The following is a 19,490-nucleotide window of genomic DNA, read 5'->3' as shown; positions in this document are numbered from 1 at the left end:
ACTAAAGCAGGGCTAAGATTTCACCCATAACAATCACATGAATAAAAGGTGCTTTTGTTACACTTTTTATGTCTACTTTTCCCTTCTTTGTTACTATTCTATTCACTGGTAGGAGGCAAAAGCAATCCTGCTGGTATTCAGAAACTTTATTTACAATTTCTGTACCAGGAGAAAGAGTAGGTCAGATTGTGGTAAATGTTTCAATTGATTTAGCCTGTTCTTCTATTTGCACAAGCTTCTTTAATAGTATTAATCATTCATGAGAGATTGCTAAACTCTTCTGAGGAACCATTTTCTAAGGATACCTTATTTTCAACTGCTTCCTTAGGTACTGAACTTCTACCACACAGTTGACTCTCTAAGCCCTCTGGTAATATGATTTGTTACTGGTTAGAAGTTTAAACAGCATATTGTTGAGTACTAATAAATAACTGATTTTCAGCCCAGTAAAAAACATTCAGTTTTTAAGACCTGCGAATAAATTCATGAGTGCCCAGGAACTCTCTGAATGTTGACGAAGAATAGCTAACCCTCGACAAATAAAGCAACCTGCATTTGGCATTTTCATTTGTAAAAGTATTTCTGAACCCGCTTGTTTGTTTGTACTTTTGCTACCATTTGCCAGCTCTATAAACAAAAGATGTTTCCCAGGGCTAACACTCAACTCATTTTACTGTTTGCATTTCAATAGTACCTAAAAACCCCCAACACAGACCACAAGCTAAAATTTTGCTCACCACCCTGGTATATATGTTAGTCTTCAGATTTTTTTTAATATAATATCTAATTTATGCCAAACAATGTACATAAGCATTCACTAAATCGATACATAGCATTCAACCAGTCATAATTGCTGAGATTTTTAACTGCAGAAATCATGGCCTATGTTTGTAAATTATCACATCATATTAAACACCAAAAATGTGAATGAGGTGATTATTTATTCAGTCTTCCTAAAGGAAAAATGTTTCCTTTAAAAAAATTAAAACCGGCCTTCTGATCTAAAGATAAGGCTGCTTCTCTCTTTAATAAACACAATAAAATGGTGCAGACATTTTTATTCCCTATAAAACTATTTTACAGTAGAATTTTATACTTAATTTATTTGTAATAGCTTCACTGTTTTGCTCTTCATTCTGGCTTTAAACTTTATGGCAGGTTTCATTTTGTAATTATAATTCTCCACTTTACATTACAAGTAAATCATTTAAAGCAGTTAATTTTACTGATGTTGTCATTATATAAGAAGTCAGAAACAAACACATTATTTTAATTACTCTTTAAGCACTTGGCATCTTCAGCACATCGGTATGAAAGTAAGTTGTCGGATGGGTGCCCACACTATTTTATTTATTGATGTGATTTTTCCCTTGTATGTAGCTGTAATATAACTAACCAAACAGTATGTGTTGTACAGATACAGGCTTGGTATTTTCAACAGCTATTTACATCAATAAGTAAATGCACAATGCAAACATTATTAAGGTTGCAGAAAGTATCATCCTTGTAGCACCTCTTATTTTATTACCGCTGCTTGTTGTTTATTTCTCTTTTTAATACCTAAGTATTACGTATTAAAGTTACGGTAGTGGAATGATCTTTCTCCCATCCTTTAACAAAGTACTTATACTTTCCAAATGGACTGATTTTGTATCATTATAGTAATTATTATTACAAAGGCAGGAAAACAGTGTTCTTTTTGAATTCTTTTTGACTGGTCCATCAAATACCACATCGACAAGGCAATAACAATTCAGAAGGCTGTGCTAGAGCAATAACAAAACTATAATACTTACATTTGCACATGTGGGGGCTGAAAACGTCCCTGGTTAATGTTGTAGAACGTGAAAGCCTGTGTGGGGTTGGAGCTGTACTCATCCACTTCAATTATGAGTCTACTGTGCTGATGCCTTCTAGCTGCCATAATGTGCGACTGGGCGAAAGCCATGCTTGCACTGTGTAGTTCAGCTTTTTCAGGCGATCATATCTGCTATCTTCCTACATCGACGGAAGAAGACCATGACATCTCCTTACCTACTCAGCACACTGTCCTTTGAAAAACCTAAAGGCAGATCGAAGAGATGGAACATAACTGTTTGATGGTTAATCTGTCTGGAATTTGCTTTATTTAATATGAGATGAAGATGAAGGGGGGGATATGCAGGGATGAAGACACACAGCTCAAAGAACTCATCACAAACCTTTCCAGCTCAGCAATTTGATGAATGCAGTTTAGCTGGGGGTAGGAAGCAGGGACTGAAAGTAAACTTGCTAAAGAACACAGGGGTAACTTGCTCAAATATTTCAGACATTTAATACATATCTAAAATACAAGGCAGTCATTCAGAATGATGTGTCAAATAATAATGTTTCTTCACCACAACCATTTACTTTCTTTTATTGCATTGCTGAAGGTTTATTCCTCATCCTCCTTCCAAAAAATCCCATCAAACCTAAAACTGAAGACACGGCTGTGCATGACTAAAATGCGACTTAATCAGTTTAATCAATTCTTCAGAAAGTCTGCGCCATTTATTACATGGAAGCATTGCAAGTGGTTATTCTTTACATCCTAAGGAACAGAGCAAACGGTCTTCCGTGCACTTGCTCTTGGTTTTATAGTATCACTGAAGGAATTCCTGACACAGATATGAAGGGCTCCCCCCTTCAAACACATTCTCTTCTCAGTCAATACTAGCCCAACATTGTGGATTCACTGGAAAAGAAAGCGATTCAAAGGCTAACACACAGTTAAATATTATTAAATATTAAAAAAAAAAGTAAAATCCATACAGGTTTTATGTGTGGGAATAAATTTTTCCCTGAAGGTTATGCAAGTCTAGAACAGCAGCAATGAAAATGGGTAGAGGAACAGCAAAGTGAAACCAACTGAAATGCAAAGAGTATCCCCTAGAAACAGCAGAAAGTAATTTAACTGTGAATTTTACTTTTATTTCCCAGTTTTAATAAAAAATGGATGATAAAGGTGGGTATTTTTACAGTATAATTTTGCATCCTTTTTAAAAGTCATCTGTCTTAAATATTTACTTTCATGCAAGCAAGAGCTCTTTTCTTCTAGGGAATACAAGTAATCTGCTTCAGAAGATATATTCATGAAAAGCCATGCTAGAATGCAGCGATTCACTTAATATGTGCAGTTTCTGGAAAGCAAAACTACAAGTATTTTACATGACCTTGGTGATGTGCTTTACTTCCCTTCTGAAGGGACCACTGCCAAGAGTGATGGATGAGGGAGGTCTTCACAGTCAGGCACATTTTTAAAGCTATTTACAGGTACTTAGGTCCAATTCAATTCTAGTGGCAGTCAAGCACCTAAGCATCTTCAGAAATCTGGGCTTCAGTCCTCTGCTTAACTACTACAGATGCTAAGTGCTCCAAGAAGTGGCGGTGTATTTTTGTTTTGGGAAAGCTTGGTCTTAGGAAACTGAAATGAGATTCAGCTCAGTTTTGTCACTTGCTGAATGGCTGTAAAATGAAGACAACTTCCTGACACTAACAACCCCCAGGAAAACAGTCTGAGAAGAAAAGAGCAGACTCCTTCATGCCCTCCCCTAGAACTGCGTGGTAAGGAAATGGTAGAATAACAACAGAGAAAATTTTGGATTTTGAACACTCTCAGATGCCGTGTCCAGGCTATGGAACACGCAGCAGCACAAAGGAACGTGCCAGAGCAGGGGGAGAGGAGGGAGGCACGATCCTCGTAAGAATAATCAAATACAAATTGCTGCATTTAGGAAATAAGAAATTATGACAGCAGATGTGAAGAACCCTCCCCGAGGAGCTTCCTGTATTAAATGATGCATTTGTTAAGAAGTTTGAATAGGCAAGGTCAGAGATTTTATAGGGGGCAAACTGTTCTAAGCGAACCTACTTCTGTTTGAAAGAAACTATTAGAACCGGTGACCTCTAGAAATATTCTCCAGTAAGATTAATAATTTATGATTCCACAGCTCTACATAAGGATTTCAAACTACCTGAAAAACACAGCCTTTTGTTTTGTAATTCAGGGATTATGCCCACTTTACACACAACTGAACGGCAGTTACAAAGGAGTTGAGGCACTGCCTTGGGGATCTAGAATTTCCCTTTGGCCTTAGTAAGTTCTCAGGAGCTCACAGCAGCTGAGAAAATGGCTTCTATCAGCCTCCTCCTTTGGGTCCTGTCTTTTATGACTTCTCTCAAGTTATACATCAAATCTGCTGCAGAAACAGCTGATGTATGCAGGTACCCCAATATCCACTCTTAAGCTCTGCTTCCTCTTTCTGGGTAAGTGGAAAATAGCACGCACGAACACAAACTACCTCAACAGAACAAATTTGTTTGCAAGCAGAAACAAACCACAGCCAGCACACCGCTGATATACCCTTTAGTGCTGAAGCATTCTTTTAAGCCGGGAATCAAGCCTTGCACATGGGAGACTGTATGAATCACACCATTAGGCCAGCTTGAGAGGATGCTAGCCACAGACATTCAACAAGAAGTTCACCATATAAACATGTAAAAAATGTGAAGACAACATATTTCACTTGGTAAGGGAAAAAAAAAAAAAAAAAAAAGATATGTCACAGCACTGCTAAGCCTTCTGCCAAATGACAGTCACCCAATGTCAACCCTGGACACATAAAAAGCATCCAAGACTGCAAAAAGAAAAGGAAGAGCCAGATCCTGCAATAAAATAAAATAACTAGCAATCATATGAATAGCCTGTGCTAAACAAAAATCAGATATGTAACACACATAATCAGTAAGCATAATTCAACAGCAAGCTTAATTCAAGCTCATTTCAGAAACATACACAGATGTCTTTGAACCTTACCTTTCAGTCTAGGGTTTTCTTCCTGCATAAGTGGTTGGCTGACTACTAACATTCTTGGTGTTCGACGGAACAAGCTGTCTCTTTCCAGTTTGACTGATAACTAGACTGACACCCATTACTCCCCTCTTTCTGTTTCCATTTCCAATAGTCCCCCAAATCATAACTTTTTCTTTCTTTTAATATTCTGAAATTTCTTCCTTTCCCAAACCAGTGTATAAAATGCAGCAGGGAAATAATTATCTGCTTCTATAACATGCAAGTTTTAAAATTATATGCCCAGAATTACCAACACAGAGCATTAAGACTCAAATCCCCACAGCAACAACATGCTAACCATCCTCTTCCCCCAGACTTATGGAGCTGCGGGATGTCTGCCAGGGAAAAACAGAGAAATGTAAAAAGGACTGCAAGAACATGAATACTAAAATAAATATCACAAACCTGGCTGTTAGAATCACAGACTGAGAAAAAGCTATTAAATCAGCTAAGCCATCTTCTTACTGATGGCAGGAATTACATTATTTTTCTGCTGCTTTCTCCAGCATGTGTTCAAACGTTCACAGAGTTCTGACCCAAAGCCCACGGTGTACAACGGACACTGCTCCACCATCTTCAGGAGGCTTTGCATCAGGCCATAAACTAGGTGGACTGCAACACCTCTCCTGAGGAATTACTGGACTAGGCAGGTGCTTGAACCCAGATGCATATTTAAGTACTTTGATGAGGTCCTCAAATAAATCTTTGTATTAAGATTTTTCTACTTTTTCAGCCTGAAATTTCTGGTATTTTCACCTCACAGCCTTCTTGTATAGCTGGAATAATTATTTCCCTCTTTTACATGAATTTTCCAGCCTTTTTATGCATCCTATTTCTCTTTTTTTTCCATTTCAATGCCAATGTTTTATTTTAATGTCACTTCTTCACTCATAGATTCTGCTTTATTCTATGCTCATCCTTCAGTTCACACTCATGTTCACTGTCTCTTGCCATATCTCATTCCAGCATCTACCCTTTGTCTCAAGCCTAAAACCAACACTGAGACTTCTTGAAAATTATTCCAGCAACACACAATATGAATCTAGACTTGAAAACAACATGGCTCAAGCAGATGTCACTAAAATAATAATTAGAAACCAAGGTGAAATACCGATGATGATGATGGTAAAAAAGAAGCTATAAATTAACAAAGAAAACTGTGAAGGAGTTAACCTGTTGAGCAATGAACTTGAACTTTACTACTTTACAAAAAATCTGGAGGTCAAGAAGCACACGGCTATAGCACACCTTGACAAGAGTTGAAGAGATGCAGTTGCCAGATTTTGCACTAATAATAGAGAGATAACATAAAGAAAGAAGAGGACGCTGGGACTCTCGGCAGTGCCAAGATCAGTGGCAAAGAGGTAACTACAGAAAACACGTTAGTTCTGTTCAGAAAGTCTGACAAGCTAGGATTTGGGGAGGCAATGAAGAAATGAAATGTACTATCGGGAAAAAAAAAGAGGCATTTTCATGCAGCTATAAAACATCAAAGCCGTATTTTTTCAGGGAAAGCCAGTAAGACAATAGCAGTAAAATAACTTAAAGAAGCATGTAAGAGTTTGTGATAGACTGCATAGTGACACACTTGCTTCTTGTGCAAAGCTTGGGTACTGTTAACCAGAAACCCTTCCAAGAGCTTCATCCCCTATGCTGCACTACAGTGCTCTTCATAAACTGTCAGGTCATCCTTTACATGGAGAAGTAGACCCTTTATTTAAACCCCCCCAAAGCGCTAGAGTATTCTGCAGCAACGGTCCCAATTGTTATAGTAGCACTCCTATAACCACTAGTGATTGGTTTCATTATCACAAATTACTACTTTTATTTTAACCCCCCACAAAAATCTTGTTAGACCGACCAGCAATAAGCAAACATACTGGAACCAGTAAAGCAATCACTTACTATGAGAAATAGGCTGAAAATGATAACGGTTTTTTGCTGTCTAAAATGCCCATTTCAGATACTCCAGATAGAAGCCAATCAATGGAATTAGTCTGCTATCTTCAGTTCTGCCATCGGGAAATGAATACTGAAATAATCCTAAAAAGACATTATTCTGTGGGAAAGGATGAGCTACGCAAATCACTCTGCAGATGAAAGCTTTTCTAAAGGGATACACTCTCCTCTTCATTTTCTGAAACAGAATGCAAGTCCTGGCAAACCAAAACCACCAAGTCCCCCCTTAGCAGACTGGTTTGGACTCACTTGACAAACGAGAACTTTAAAGTGAAGGCAGCGTAATCAAATGTCATTGAGACACTTGTAGATTTTAAGGTCGATCATGCACATTTATACTGATGGAATCATTAGGCTTTCTAAATGAATACGGTTTGTCCTAGACAGAAACATACCCCGTTGCATTTAAAAAATATACTAATGAAACTGCAATGTATTGAAGCGCAATATGCACTTGTAAGACCTTTACCCAAAGCAAATGCTTTATGTACCTGCAGTTTGCGTCAGTGAGAACTAAACAGCGTTTAAAAACCAGACTCCCGGAGGATATCTGAATTACAATCTCATAACCTGTGGTGCCATTTAAGGTGTTTACCACCCTCACAAACCTCCCAGGGTTCTCCACGATGAACGGAGCGACCTAGAAATCCTGCCAGGAAACCTAACCCTACTTCGGCTACAGCAGCAGTTCAGCATTTGAGAGCATCGTTTTTTCTCAATGCCGTTTTAGCGGTGGTGAAACGAGCCAGGGCGGCAGCCTCCAAGGCTGCAGCCCCCCGTCCCCAGCGGCGAGGGAGCGCCCCGCGCTCCCCTGGCCCCTGCGCGCCTCAGGCCTCGGCTCTAACCTCACACCCACGCAGGTGAAGAAGTCCCGGCTGTCAGCAGCAAATAAACGTACGAATGAGGCCGAGTTCTGTAATGCAGATTTGTCTTTGCGAAAAAAATGGAACGCCCTCATCACCATGCGATGGCCACGCACGCTGCTCCGTCTGCCCCTCGGGGCGTAACATCTACGTGTGCTGCTCTGGAAGTTTGTAAAGTTGGATTAGGGTCAAAACTTGGGATAAAACCTTCACAAACACCCCTCTACTATGGCTCTTACCATGGTTTCACAATCCTCATCTGGCAACTAGAGCACATATGCTCCACTGTGGTATTTTCAAAAACCTTTGCCTGTGGTGCAGCTTTATTCAAAAGCATCCCATTTTTCGGTCTCTGCTGTCTTCAGCGGCTTCTGCTGAAAGAAGTTATACCAAAACCACATCTGAGATGGTCTTCAGTGCCAGCAAACCTAAATTTGCTAACTCTTATCAGTCAGATAATACTCAGTTCTGTGACCGTATCTTTTCCCTGGGAGTCAGAGCTATTCCCACCCATATAACCAAAACCAGGGGGCATAATTCTGAGTTACTTGTATGCCTCGAAATCCTGCTGATTTCAATGAGAAGAAAGGCAAGATCTACCCTCTTTTCTTTAGAATCTCCCATTTCACCTACCAATGAATACTTCAGCGCCTCATCATATATATCACATATTTTTTAACTGCAGATCTACAGGGCACTGAACAATCTCTTTTGTAAAATGAAAAAAATTCAGTGACTTAAATAAGACCTCTTATTTATCTGTAATTAAAATTACCTTAATCTGCATTAGGAAAAAAAAAACAACAAAATCCCCCAAGATATTTCTCACCAGGGTAAAACACACATCATTGCTCTCCTTTGCCGATTATAATGACCTGTCAAATACAGTATGACAAAATTCTTCACTGAAACTCATTTTTTTCTTCAAATTAGTTTTCTTCCACTGCTCTCAGACACAAATATTATATGTTCCTCTCATTACTTTGTTTATAAAGAACACTAACATACTTGTTAGCTTTAACTGTCGTAAGAAGATCATAAAGACAGAGCAAGTAGGAAATGAGATAAATGATTTGTCTTTCAGAACTATGCCCTAACATCCACTTCTGTGGAGCTGCCTCCAAAAAATATACTGTACCTACTATTATGCCAAAGTTCTGACCAGGCATCCAGAAAAGAAATAGATGAATGAGTTCAGAAAACACAAAAATTGCATATTTACCTACAAAATCTAATTCTGTATTTATTTAAAGTAGTTACCACTTAGAAACCTTCTTAGCCAGTCTTTATTACTTTTTTTCATTTCCCTACCTAGGTTCCCAAAACTACAGTAACTGAATATTCTATTTATGAAGACTTAATTTTATTTTGGCTCATCAGCAGTATCATTTTCTGAATCAAATTCTGATCCACACAAATAACTGTTCATTTATTCAATTTTAAAAATAAACACAACCTAATAATATGGCTTTGTTTTCACCTTAAACTTCCACTTTACAATATATCCAGTATATTTTAAACACTGCAATACTCTAAGATTTACAAATAGACTGAACATTTGTCAAGGCTAAATGCATTATTGTAATCCTACATATGATCTTGCCTGAGCGTATAAAACATTATCATATTTTGATAAAATATTTAAATAGATACATTATTCTTAAGTAAAACCAAATCTTTTCCCTGAAAAATATACTGTTTTGGCTCAATACTACCTGTATTTATCCCAAAATACCTGCAGAGGTAGCTAATCTATTTAAGTAATTACCTCTAGGGAAGGAAATTTTAAATAAGTATCTAAAAGCCACAAAACTCATTCCTCACTCTAAAAAAATTTGCCTTCATCTCTGGCAGTATTTCAAAGTCTACTACGTTACTGGAAATCATGAGTATACATTCATAAAAGACAAATTACAAGTCCCCAAATGATAATACTCATTCTAAGGGAAAATAGCTACAAATACCAGTTATGTGGGAAAATGATCAAAAATGGACATTCCAACAGGAATAAATTAGGGTTGTGGGGATTTGATTCTACATTTCAGTCTGCAATTCGGGCATGTCATCTGATTAAGCTCTTGAATCTCTCAAAATATTATTTACTGAAAAGAAGACGGTATAAGTACTGAAACATCATATATTTAAGAAACAGTTTGGTTTATTTTTTAACTGAAGAATGTTCTTTTTCTTCACCCTTTTGTGAAACTGGCCTCACGCTCCTTTCCTAGCCTTCATCTATAGAAATCCCACAGGGTGAAGTCCTACTTGCCTGCAACACATACTTTATCCGAACCGATTTCGATGGAAATTGCGTATAAATACACAGAATTTGACCGATTTGATCATTCATGTGTTTCTGAGGGCAGAATACATCCCAACTGGTTTAGCATGTTCGCTCCAATACCGAAATTACGTCGGAATATGTCAGAGCCTCACACTGAGCAGAGGCTTATTTTAGCAGACAGTTGGAGTAGTTTGCACATAAGCGTTCCAAATCAGCACTGGTCACCGACAGCGTTAGTCTGTGGGCCAACAAAGGAGGGCAGAGGTGCCGGAGTGGCTCAGGGCAGAGGTGAAGGGCACGGAGCGTCCCCCAACAGCCAGCAGCAGAGGCAGGAACTCCTCCGCTCGGAGTTTAGCGGCAGCCGGGAGCTGCCGCTTCACACACCAGCAAGTTAATACCGCTAAGACAGTGCACAGGGTCTTCCCTTCTTGTGCAGCAGCACCCCTCAGGTGTGGACGAATTGCTGTTGCCAATATTCTCGTCCGATTTCAGAAAGAAATCTGGCACTAGCACCTCTTGAAAGGTTGCTGATCTCTGTGTCAATACATGAGAACGGAAAATAAAAGTGGCCAATCTATTCCTGTAGTTTAAGATGAATGAAATGCCAAAGTACCAGCACACAAATATACTTAAGGTGGAATGCAGAACACAGCTTACGTGCACGCATATCTATAGTGATTTTACTTCTGAGATGAGTGTATCTTTTTCTATTAAGGCCCGGAGTTAAATTCTAAAATTAGTCAAGCAAATCCTTAACAGCTACATTTTTTTCTCTTGGACACAAAACTTTGAAAATTAAGTACACTGTCCTATTCATTTTGGTTTTTCCACTTTTCACTCATTTAGCTGCATCCCTCCCATTGAAATCCTTCATGTCATCTGATTAATGTTCAAGGGAGGGAGTCACTGGGTTTGTTCTATTTATTCTTCCAGTTATCCTCTCCAGGACTGACATGAAGAAAAAGTACTCAACAGCTGTTTGGGTCACTCCTCCTACCCATAAACTCATGTCCACAAGGAACCCCCATAGTGCACGTGAAACTAAAACAAAGGCAACTAAGCCCTTTCCTTCAAAGGAGAGAAGGAGGATAGTATGGGGGAAGTCCCAGACACACACAGTCCTGAAAGGGAGCATTTCAGGTCAAACACCTCTGGATATTTTTCAGACCTAAAATGGATCCTACTTTCTTAGCAAAGCGTCCGGTCCTACAGCGCCTTTCTCACACAGGGATGCTTCAAATCACTGCTCTCCCTGAAGCTGAAGAGGCTGCTCATAAGAGAAGCAAGATTCAGGAGAAGAGCTACACTGAGAGTCCACTCACGGTGCTCCGTGGCAGCCAGGCTGGCTCAGGTGGAAGCTATCACACGGCAAAACACCGCGCAGGCTGTGCCAAGTGACTGGAATAGTTGGTCAGCGACTGGGCTGGCTGTCTCCGAATGACTCCGAGCTCTATGTGCTGTACGTCAGCTGATGCGCCAGCCACTTGAAAAAGTCTTTTGAAAATTTTATTTGGACTGACTACAAATTTTCACATGACACAAAAGATGCTAAAACAAAGCCAAATAGTTTAGGGGTGAAAAGTAAAGGGAAATCAAAATGAAAAAAACATTTAGGAGGAAAATATCAAAGTAATGAAATGAACTCACTACACATTTTTGGATTTTTCTTTTCCCTTCTTGATCAACGTGGTGAAACCAGAACATTTTTTTGGTGTTGCCAAATCTGAAGTTTCCACTGAAATGTGCTGAAGCTGACAATTTTTTGTGTTCTTGTTCAAGGTACTAGATTGTTAACTACTGGCAGTAGCTAAGTTTTAATCCATCCCACCCTGCTGCATTAGGCAAGGTATCTTGAACTTTTACCAAAAACTACTCACACTAGGGACAAGGTGTTGAGGGGTAAAACTGAGATGTACCTCAGAACGGCAATACAATTAAGATAAGATCCAAGTAAGAAATTGTTTGCTTTTCTACCAAAGAAGCAGAAGAAAGGCTGTCCCACAAAGTCGAAATAATCCTAGTACTACTACGTATTATGAGTAGCCACAGACCAGGTGAAATCCATGAGCAAACTATGCTAGACACTGTACAACCATACAGTAACAGAGCGTCTCTGCCCCAAACAGCTTACAGTCTTCAGAAACTCAACAAAGGATATGGGAGAAAAATAACAGAGCAACGCAGAGAAATGATCAGTGCAATGGCAGAATACTATGTTCCTTCCATTTCCTTTTACAGAGAAGGGAAAAATAAGCAAGATTAGCGCCACAAAAGACAAAAGCAGAGAGAAGATGGGATATGATAGTCAGTGAGAGGAAGAAAAAGGTAGTGAGAATTAAAGTGGCAAGCAGGATGTTTGAGCTATACAGTACGTTAAGCAAAGTGATGCGACTGCGAGAGCTGGCAAAAAGGGAGCTTGAGCAAAACAGCCAATTAGGAAAAGGGAAAGAAAAAAACAGTCAGAAATATCAGTAACCATCAGTCTCCTTCGTGCACTGCTTCTACAGCTGCTCTGCTGGCTTCAGTCTTTGGTTGAATGGCAAGATCCTCACCTGCCATAAGGGAAGCTGGACTGGCTGTATGGCAGAGGAACTGAATTTAAAAGGTCGAGAAGACATGCCACATAAAAAATATCTTTCAAAAAAGTGATATATGCTAAATATAGTAATCTTGGTTTTAGCAGAAATGTATAAATTAAAAACATGTAACAAGTAAGGGCAAATTCTTGTAACTGAAATGTATTACACAGATAGATGTATTACACCCCTGAATCTGAGTAAAAAAGAAGACAAGTCCTTATTACATTAACACCAGTATGGCTCTCTATAGTCACGCACAATACAGCATATTTAAATGACATTATGAACCCAATCTTACTCCCATGGTAAATAATCGCATTTTAAATAGCGTAATGAAGCCTAAATCAGTTATGACTGCAAGTTACTATATATATACGGTGATGGTTATTTGTTAATCTTAATATGATTTCCACTGTCTTATCAAATCATAGCAAAACTGTCACACTTGTTGACAGTTTCAACAATGAGGTCAAGCAGTGAGCAGTTACAAAGAATGAACTGTTTTACCCTCCAGAGGCGGTCACTGCAGAAGCAGGTGAATAGCCATTACCGTAACAACTCTGCTCCTTTTTGCAACAGATCTTACACTGGACTGTCATTATGCAACCTTGCCCAAGCATTACATTCACATGTTATTTTATTTGTAAAAATAAAAAGATGACTTTCTAAGAGGAAGTCAAGGATCAGTCCAGTGACCTTAAAGGACCCTCTTACATTACTAACCTTGCTTATATTTTGAAATATAACCTAGAATACCCAGAATTTAAACAGAAGCATGTATTTTAAGTTAGAAATAACAATGAGAGACCACCTTGCTCCCAGACACTCTCACACAAACCCAATTTACCTATGGACGACAATCACAGAATCCAAACTGGTGTACGATCCGGAATATCCAAATTAAAAGTTTCCAGCACTACACCTAGTCTTATTCTGACAGGTCAAACTGTACATTGTAATATTCTAATATATCTTAATGTAACAGAACACGTGAAAAGGCTCTTCCTTCAGATTACCTTACATATCCTCTCTGAATTCTTCAAAACAAGGTTCAGCAAGAATCAAATGGACTGCATTGATTTATTTTTACTATGTTTATTAATCATTTGAGATGAAAACTGTTTTCATGGGCAAAAATATTAAAATTCTCAATTATAAATGCCCTTTTAAATTTACTCTTTGATAGTTTCCATATGTCTGAAGAAAGAAACTGCCTGGATAATTGACTAAGCAGTTACCTGGTTTCAGGGGATTTGCGTCTTCCTCCTTGTAATTGAGTGGTAGAAATGTAGTTGACTTGAAAAACAGTAACCTTTTTATACAGCCCTACATGTTCTACTACATGGAAGAGGCCACTCCTGTGTAACTCTTCAGGTGAGGAGGACTGCACCTGAGGCAGCAGATCCGATCATATTTGGTTCCTAAAAGGCCATAATCTGGACATTTTTTTCTAATTCCATATAATAAATTCAATTAAATAAATATGATCACAAACAACACTACATTCTATGAGCCATTAACTCAAGAAGCAGAAACATGAATGTCAGAATTGGCTATGTATGCTAAATCAGAACTCCAGTCCGCTTTACATTCCTGCTGACAGTTCCTGTAATGAGCATGCAGCATTAAATAAAAAACATGACCTGTTTAAACAAAGATCAGAGCGCCAGCTTTATCTTTGCATTCTCTCATGTTTGTTGTTTGGCATGACAAACTAACACCAAAACAAGTATCTTATTAATACCAGCCCAGTAGGTTTTTGTGCAGGGCAACGAGGGGTTTGCTCTCGTCCACCAAGATTTGTGTGTCTTTAAAATGGGTATTTTTCTTGACAGGAACACATACAGGTATCCTCAGCGGTTACTCTGCTTTAAATTAGACCAAAGGAGAGCAGGGAGAGAAGAGATAGAAGGAATAATGTACAAGCAAGAAATTTTAAGATTCTTCTGTCTCAGATAGCTTGAGACAATGAAACAAACCAGAAGAGCCAAGCTAAAACTGTTTAAACATACCATTAAATTTCATGGGTAATAATTAACACCAATCAATTCATGTACGTATTATATATGGCATAGCCATTACATTTAATAATTTAAAAAAAAAAACATATGTAAAATAGAAATTAACCCCTCCCCTTTGTATAGTACACTACCAAAAAATTTACAGCACCTGGCATCATGAGGCTGTTTATTACGAGTGGGTGCAACACGGATTACCATCATATAAAGAGTCCTTAATTGATCTTCTCAAAAGATACACTCTTTCGGGAGTCAAATTTCAGACATGCACATTTAAAACGCAGTCTTTTATTTTAAATATCTACTGGTATTCTTTTGAAAAACCGAGAGTTCACTTCATCAGGAGCCAATCACAAAGTTTAATAATCTTGCCTAGTTATCCATTTATCCAAAATATCCACAGCTCCTTTATACTAGTCTAAATTACCCACGAAATTCATTAAGCCTCCACTGAAGTTGAAATGGCTATCAATACTGTACGTTATCAGCAGATCTCTTAATTACGATATCGTCAAGGTATAGGTTGTGTAAGGAGAAATCTTCAACTATTGATCTTCCGCCAAAGAGAACGCAATGTTTAAAACCTGTCTAGTTTCTGCACGTTTCCCATCTTTACCCTCTGCGTTACCCACAGACAAGCATACGTGTTTATAAATGTACTCCACATTACCCATCTGAAAGCGCAAAATATAAAACGCTGGTATGAAGAAAGCAACGTATTAAAAGCAACGAAATCCCTACCTAAACGCCCCTAGCCTTTTTTTTTCTGCCCCACTGCTCCGAGCGTGCTGGATACCAAATAACAGCGCAATAAATTACACGGAAATCAGCGTGAATCCTAAAAAAAAAAAAAAAAAGGCAAAAAACTTATCGAGCGGTTTCCTCCCGGAACAAAACTTTGGAGGTCACTAAATCGTCTCCTACGACAAAGGAAAGTTCTTCCACCACCCCTTCCCGCGGCTACGCGGGGGGAAGCTGTCGGGGTAGGGGCGCACACGGAGGTTCCTCGGGGGCTTCCCTCCCGGTGGAGGTCTCCGGTGGCGGCTGGTGACACCTGAACACGGCGGTGGCAGACCGGGGGGGGGGGGGGGGGGGGGGTGTGACAGAGCCTGGCCGGGGGTCGCCGCCGCCCGCGGCAGCCGAGGCTCCGCGGGAACTCTGCGAACAAAGTAACTTCCCGGCTGGATCGCGGGAGGCGGCGGGGCACGCGTGGGGCAGGGCGGGGAGGGGGGGGGGGGGCTGCTCTCTTCTGCGCGGCGGTGAGGGGAGCCCCCGGCGAGGCCAGGGGCGGGCAGGGCAGCGGCAGCGCTCGGCCGAGAGCGGGGTGACAGCCCTTACCTTCGCACACCCCCTTCCGTCCTCACGCCCGGCGGCAGGCGAGCGCCGGCAGAGCGGCACGGAGGCAGAGCGAGGGGAGCTGCGAGGCGCTCGGCGGCTCCCCCTCCGCCTCTCTCCCGCTCCTCGGAGAAGCCCTTCCCCCCGACCGCCTCACTCTCTCTAGCTTTGGGGCATATACATATATATATATATATATATATTTTTTTTTTTTTTTTAAGGCGCAAAGCGAAGCCACGGGAAAGCTTGGTTGGGAGAAGCAAAGCCCTGACGCGCCTGGGGGGGTGGGGCGGCTGGGGGGGGTTTCAGACCCTCGCACGGCAACACAGGCAGACCCATCCCCCCCGCCTCCTCGGTCCCCAGCCGGGGAAGGGAAGGCAGCGCCGAGGCTCGACCCTCGCTGCCTCCAACCGATCCCGCGCCAGGGAACGGGCCCTGCGCACAATCCCCCCCCCGCCCCGAGCCCCCCGCCCCGAGCCGGCGGGGAGACCCCGCCCGGGGCGGCCGCACGCATCCCTGCCCTTCCTCGCTCCCCATCCCCGCAGGGGCAGGGAGGGCTCGGGGAGGGGGCTCCCCCAAAATACTTACCCTGCCCGCCGGGGCTGCTTTGAAGACGCAGGATTTTGTGCTAGCGATCGTCTCCTTCTCCAGGAGCCCAGCCTCCCCTCCCCCCCCCCCCCCGCCTCCCCTCCCCCGCCTCCCCCACCTCCTTTGGGGGACCAGGAATCCCCCACTGCCGGCCCTCCCCTCCTCCCTCCCGGCCGGGGAGCCCCACGGGCCGGCCAGTGCCCGCCGCCGCCGGAGCTATGAAGCTGCCGGGGCCGCGGCCGGGGTCGGCCCGGTCGGGTACGGGGCCCGCGGTGCTCCATGGCCCCCGGCCGGCGCCGGGACGCGCTGCCGGCCCGCGCTGCGGCGGAGGCGGGGGTCGGCGCCCTCCCGCCTCGGGTGGGGGGTCAGCGGGGGGGGGGGGGGGCGGCGCGGGGCCGCCTCCGGCGGGAGCCCTTCGCCTCAGGGGCCCGCCGGAGCCCGCCGGCGGGGCTGCCCGCCCCGGGGCAGAGTTGAGGCAGCACCCTGGGGAGCGAGCGTGTGTAGCGGGCGGGGGGGAGGCAGGAGCTCCGCGCCGGGCTGTCGGGGGGCGGAGGGTGGGGGGTGTCCCGGCCTCCCGTGCCCCGTGGCCCCCCTTCTCCCCTCAGAGATCGCGGGGGGGAGGTTTGGCCGCGGGGCTCCCGTGGGTGCCTGCCCGCAGCCAGGCCGCGCCGCGCCGCGCCGGCCGTTAGGCGGCTTTGGCGACCGTTAGTCGGGCGGGCGGCCCGTTGGGGTCAGGGCCAGCTGTCCCCACGCCCGGAGCCCGCGTCCCCGCTGCGGCCGAAATGTCCGTCTCCGGCCAGCGCCTCGGGGCCGGGGGAGCCGCTGGCCGTCGCTTCAGCGGTGCAGGTGGTGGTGGTGGTGGTGGGCGAGAAGGGCTCGGGGGCTCGGGGGCGGGGGGGGCCGAGGAGCTCTGGTCCGGTGTGAGGTGCTGGTGCGGCAGCGGGGAACTTCAGGGTGTCATGAGGGAAGGCCCCTTCCCTGCCAGCGCCTGGTGTATTTCTCGGAGGCACTGAGCATGCACAGCTTCCCTGCGCTTCAAAATCAGGCCATGATAGATTCATAAATATATAATATTGCACTCCTATGATATTATGAGTGGAGAGCAGGAGAGTTAAATGCGTACATCGAGGAGAGGCAAATTACATATAAAGGGCTTTACTGCACAATTGTCAAGCGATTCTAAAATGAAATATTTTAAAATCCGTCCAAGAATAAATTTAATTCCTGCACGCTTGTTCCCGTATCGCCTACTAGGCAAGGAAGCATGCTGGATATCTAGCAACAATTAGTGGAGTTACATCTGCGTTCGGCGCACATGGTGACTTTATCACTGATCAAACGGTCTTTTTAAAAATCCCGAGCTGGAAAATATCCATTCCATAAAAGAAAATTGCAATTTGGACATTTGGTCTATGTCAGAATGAAATAGACGGCGTTAGGAAATTTTCTGGAGGAAATAAAGGAACGCATCTCAGCCTAGCCCCATAGTCAGTGTATTACCAAAGCAGAGGCCAAACTTGAACGCAAGCCTCGGCGCAGGGGCGGAATACCTCAGCTACCCACTGAGCTATTATCTGCTCCGCGTGCAGATGGAGATGAGGCTGGGCTGTGTATCAGAAACGGGAAATTGGACCTGAGAACCTTCCCGCACAGTTTTTGTTACTGGCAAAACATGCATTTATCTTGAAAGTTTGCATTTTGATGTGTCAGCGTTTTTACAACAATATAAATGTGCTTGAAAAATTTTTGATCAGCCTAATGGTTAGGACCTATTAGAAGCTGCAGAACATATTCACAATCAATTCACTTATTCAGATGCATGAATACAAGCTTAGAAAAGTAATTACAGGCACCTTTTTTTGGAAATCTTGAGGCTGTGTAGTTTCCCCATGGGAAATGTGAGTAATAAGTTCCTACAAAAAAAAAAAAAAAAAGAAGCAAATGTGCTAAGCATTGTTCTTATTTATTTTTTTCTTTAATATTAAAAATTCTTGATTAAATGTTCCAGGTAGGGTAAGGGTTGTTGGATGTAAATCCTTCATTTTAACTATTGTCTAAAAGAACAAGCAGAAAAATTTGATCTTGGTAATATAGATCTTCTTTTTACTTTTTAAATTTTAGTTTTCTTTGTTAAGAGAAATTTATTTTCCGTTTTTGGTGAACATGTAAACAAAAATTGGCAACTGATCATTATTACCAAATCTGGCTGGTTTGCTTCTTCACCTAAGAGATGATGTTGTATCCATACACATTGAACTAATCTATTTTAGCTTTAAAATCTTTTATTCAGAATATTAATTTTTCACCTTTTATTGTTACAAAATAGTGAATGGTACTTCATATTTTTAGTTATTTATTTAGTATTTGCGTCAAGTTCTGCTTGTATGAAAACTGACATTCAATTAAAATTTACATGAGGTAATTTTAAATTGTTCATTAAGACTACCTTAAATATGCTTGATGCATTTCAAAAGCATGTTTGCATTCGGAAATATTTTATGAAACAACTGAAATCATGACCTGCAGAATGGGAATTAAATTAGAAGCTTCTGGTAGCCATGTCCTTCACAATCTTAGAGAAGGTAGATCTTATCCTCTCATACTTAGGGTTAGCTGTAGATTGACAGAGGAAAATAGGCAATACTACTTTTTCTACTCTTACGTTGATTTTTCAACTTTGAGTTAAATAGTTCTTAACTGAACTACTTAAATGGATTGAAACAAAGAAGATATTCACCCTGCCTGCAGAAGAAACTGCAGCTCCCCAAAATCGCTTTCCTCGATCAGTTACATCCTGTGCCATCTGCTTAGCCAGTGACTTCAGTCAGTTGAGTGGCATCACCTTCAAAACTTGAGCAAGCAAACATCTTTTTTTGATTGACTATCTTAACTCACATCAGTACACAACAGCATGTGTAAAACCTAAGTTAGCTGCGATACCAAGTGTAAATTGAAGAGATGCAGTTAAGGTATCCACAAAATGTTATTTGA

At 41.9% G+C, this 19,490-nt stretch overlaps 1 protein-coding gene across 1 annotated transcript in view; it reads right to left on the bottom strand.

The window, feature by feature from the left end:
* The window catches only part of MPPED1 (metallophosphoesterase domain containing 1), a 64,577-nt gene extending 47,985 nt beyond the window's left edge, over positions 1-16,592 (bottom strand). The window contains exons 1-2 of the mRNA XM_049821731.1: positions 16,500-16,592; positions 1,797-2,062 (exon numbers count right to left, since the gene is read on the bottom strand). Of these exons, the coding sequence (XP_049677688.1) occupies positions 1,797-1,948 (152 nt within the window). The 5' untranslated portion in view covers positions 1,949-2,062; positions 16,500-16,592. The remainder of the gene's footprint in view (positions 1-1,796; positions 2,063-16,499) is intronic.
* Between the last annotated feature and the right edge of the window lie 2,898 nt (positions 16,593-19,490).

Source organism: Accipiter gentilis, chromosome 18 (genome assembly GCF_929443795.1).
Source record: "Accipiter gentilis chromosome 18, bAccGen1.1, whole genome shotgun sequence".
NCBI lineage: Eukaryota > Metazoa > Chordata > Aves > Accipitriformes > Accipitridae > Astur > Astur gentilis.
The sequence above is the reverse complement of the archived record's forward strand: the minus strand, read 5'-3'. Positions and strand labels throughout refer to the sequence as shown.